The sequence below is a fragment of the Octopus bimaculoides genome, unplaced genomic scaffold (assembly GCF_001194135.2).
Source record: "Octopus bimaculoides isolate UCB-OBI-ISO-001 unplaced genomic scaffold, ASM119413v2 Scaffold_142265, whole genome shotgun sequence".
Lineage (NCBI taxonomy): Eukaryota > Metazoa > Mollusca > Cephalopoda > Octopoda > Octopodidae > Octopus > Octopus bimaculoides.
Window position 1 is genome coordinate 10,568 of NW_026316885.1, and position 3,028 is coordinate 13,595.

The 3,028-nt window shown below is 31.3% G+C and overlaps 1 protein-coding gene across 1 annotated transcript in view; it reads right to left on the minus strand.

Moving 5' to 3' along the window:
* Window positions 1-2,215, minus strand: part of LOC106880961 (uncharacterized) — a 10,346-nt gene extending 8,131 nt beyond the window's left edge. The window contains exon 1 of the mRNA XM_014931141.2: window positions 2,023-2,215. Coding sequence (XP_014786627.2) covers window positions 2,023-2,131 — 109 coding nt within the window. The 5' untranslated portion in view covers window positions 2,132-2,215. The remainder of the gene's footprint in view (window positions 1-2,022) is intronic.
* Between the last annotated feature and the right edge of the window lie 813 nt (window positions 2,216-3,028).

Sequence of the window (3,028 nt, forward strand, 5' to 3'; positions counted from 1 at the left end):
TATATATATATATATTCATTCATTGTACCATGCTTTTTAGTGCTAAAGTTACTTACTCTTCGTTCAAACCCATGAAGAATTAAATGTTTGGTTAAAAAGGTTAAACATGATGAAATGAAGCTAGATCACCTATTGGACTTAAAATCTGATTTAGAACAGCATGCTAATAAATATCATGAGCCTAACAATTTATAATTTGACAGATATATTTGCAGGAACTCAGTATACATTATCTAATAAAGTTGATTGTTATTTTAACTATTGTCCTTTTATAGTGTGTTCCAATGGTTTCTCTAGTCCTTCTAAAACTCTATAACCTTTCTTTATCTATTGGCCTGGAAGCCTGCAACAGAAAGGCTACCACTCATATGTTGTCATTTACTAACTACTTTCACTTCAGACATCTTAAAATTATTAGAAACAATCATAAGCAATAACCTTTTCTTTTATTAATGTCTTTTTCCAATCAGTGATAACCAGTTGGAACTACTTCAATTTTTTGTTACTCAGTGGTAGTTTCTAGTTCTTAATATTAGCAATAAGCAATGCTATTCACAATCACTTGCAAATCTCTTAGTAATGTTGCTCATGCATAGGCTCCACCAGTTACTGTTTGCTTGAATGGAGTGCTTCTTATCAGATTGGTCCATTATAGTCCATGTCGACCTTATTCCACTGATCCAAGTGGTTGATCTTCAAATCTTCATTATTTTTAATCTTTTTCTATATGAATAACTTACTTGCTGTTTCAACTAATCACAAACATTCGCATGTAAATGACACTGTTTACATTTTTCTTTCATTTGTCTATTTTTCACTGATCCATGAGGAATATCACACCTTTCACCAAATTTAACATTCTCTATAAACTTCCAAAACATCCTGGAAATGTAATTGACTATTTGGTCTTTTTCAACAGTCCCAAAGTCAGATAATACATCTTAAAAATTTATTACTACCACTATATTTTGTCTATTACACTTTTGTTAATTTTTCCATAGCAAATGAGTGTATTTAAGTCACACAATCTTTGTTGAGTCTCCATGGTAATTGAACATAATCTTTGGAGATGTTTCATGATAATATTTAGCTCCTATAATCTTTAATAATTTTCATAGCAACTAGGCACATTTAGGCTTTATGATCTTTGCTAGATTTCCATAGTAAGTAGACACTTATGTTCCACAATCTTTGGTAACAACCATGCATTTACAGTTCAGTCTTTTACTTTCCATGATAACTAGCCGTTTCACAAGGAATGATTCATAAAGCCTTTGTTTCCTTTTCATGACCAAGACCTCAAACTTGTAAATCAACCATTAGTTACATTTAGAACAAAAGTAACGTATATGCCCAGATCTTTATGAAAATACCTGCTCCATGTTGCTGCCAAAGGAAGTCATTCACTTTATTAGCAAGTCTTCACTTTATAAGCATCAAGCCCTATCTTTTCTATGACTTTGAACATACTAGGAGTATATTTTTGTCACCTATATTGACTTAATGCATATTTTCCTGCCTTCCTTCTCTTTCCACTCTTCATACTCCAATATTACTTTATCTAATTCTAGACTGCATCTCTGGAATTCATTCCTACTCATCTATTTCCCTCCATAACTAACCTACATTTTTTTCAAATTGAATGTCAATCATATTAAACTAATCCAGTTCCCATTACCCACCATAGTCAAGAATCTAATACTTTATTGAAACATTAATCTGAAAACACAACCTGTTCTCAGATTAATGATTAGATAAATTACATGTAGTAATAGTCTCTACATATTTCTTTTAACATCACAAATACACTTTAAGCACTTTTATTTATGAATTGTTATCAATTCAAATCTTTCTCAAGTTAATTTGTTTTTTCTTCCCATTTGATTGATAAAGAAAATATCTGTTATATATTGAGATTGATTAAATTAACTATAACCCTTCTGTATAAAAAATAAAATCATTAATTAGTTTTGTTCCGCATTGAAACCAGTCAAAATTTCAAAGTAAATTTTCCTCACTTACCAGGTAATGTTTCATAGTGAGCAGTGCTTGCTTCACTGCAGCCATGTCCACTGTCAGTTACAGAAGACATTGTTGACATCTCACTGAAACGGTCAGGGGACATAACCATATGTTGTTGATCTTTGCCAATAACACGGGTCACTGAGAAATCTGGAGGGTTACCTTGTATCTGGTGAAGTTGCAAAAAAGAAAAAAATAGGAGAAAAGAAAAATAAACAAAAGTCTGAAAAAATTTATTCTATTTATATATTTTAAATGAGCATATTTAACTAAATAGCTACTTTCATTTTTACTATTATATTTTATATTTCGCTAATTGCTGTCAAATACCATTATTTTTTTTAAAGATAGCACTACAAAGGCAGAAAACTTATTTTACAAAAAGCAAAATTCAAATTCAAGTGTTTTGAGAAAGAATTTTCCCAAAATATGTTTCTGCATTTTCACAATCATGACAGGTTATAGATTGACATGTTACCACAAATGTTACAGTATATATTAAATCATTCCTTATGGTAAACCCATTTCCCCGATTTATATTTCCCAAAGAAAAAAGACAAGCAAAAAATAGTGTAAATGATAAATGCATGCTGTTAAACATTTTTCAGTTAGATTAAGTGAGATAAATCTAAGTATTTTAGGCAAAAACATATTTATTTCTTGATTGGCCTGTTGGAAAAATGAGCCCCATGAGGTGGAGTGGCTACTGCAGCAAGTGTCACTGGCCATTTTCAGCAGCAATGCCATGGTGTTCATTACAGCTGAGCACTCCTCTTGTTCTGGGACATGTGGCCCATCACTCCTTCATCTTCCATTGCTTTGCCCCTTGCTATTTTTATCCAATATTTCTTTTCTTTTTTCATTTTTTTAAAGTCTATATTAGTAAATAAAGTGTTTTTCTCTCTCCCTCTCTTGGAGAAAGTAAGGGGAATTGTGGTGATGTAACCAACATCGTTATTGCTATAAAGGAGTTTTGATTCTTGTAAGAAGCCATTTTACTTTGTTT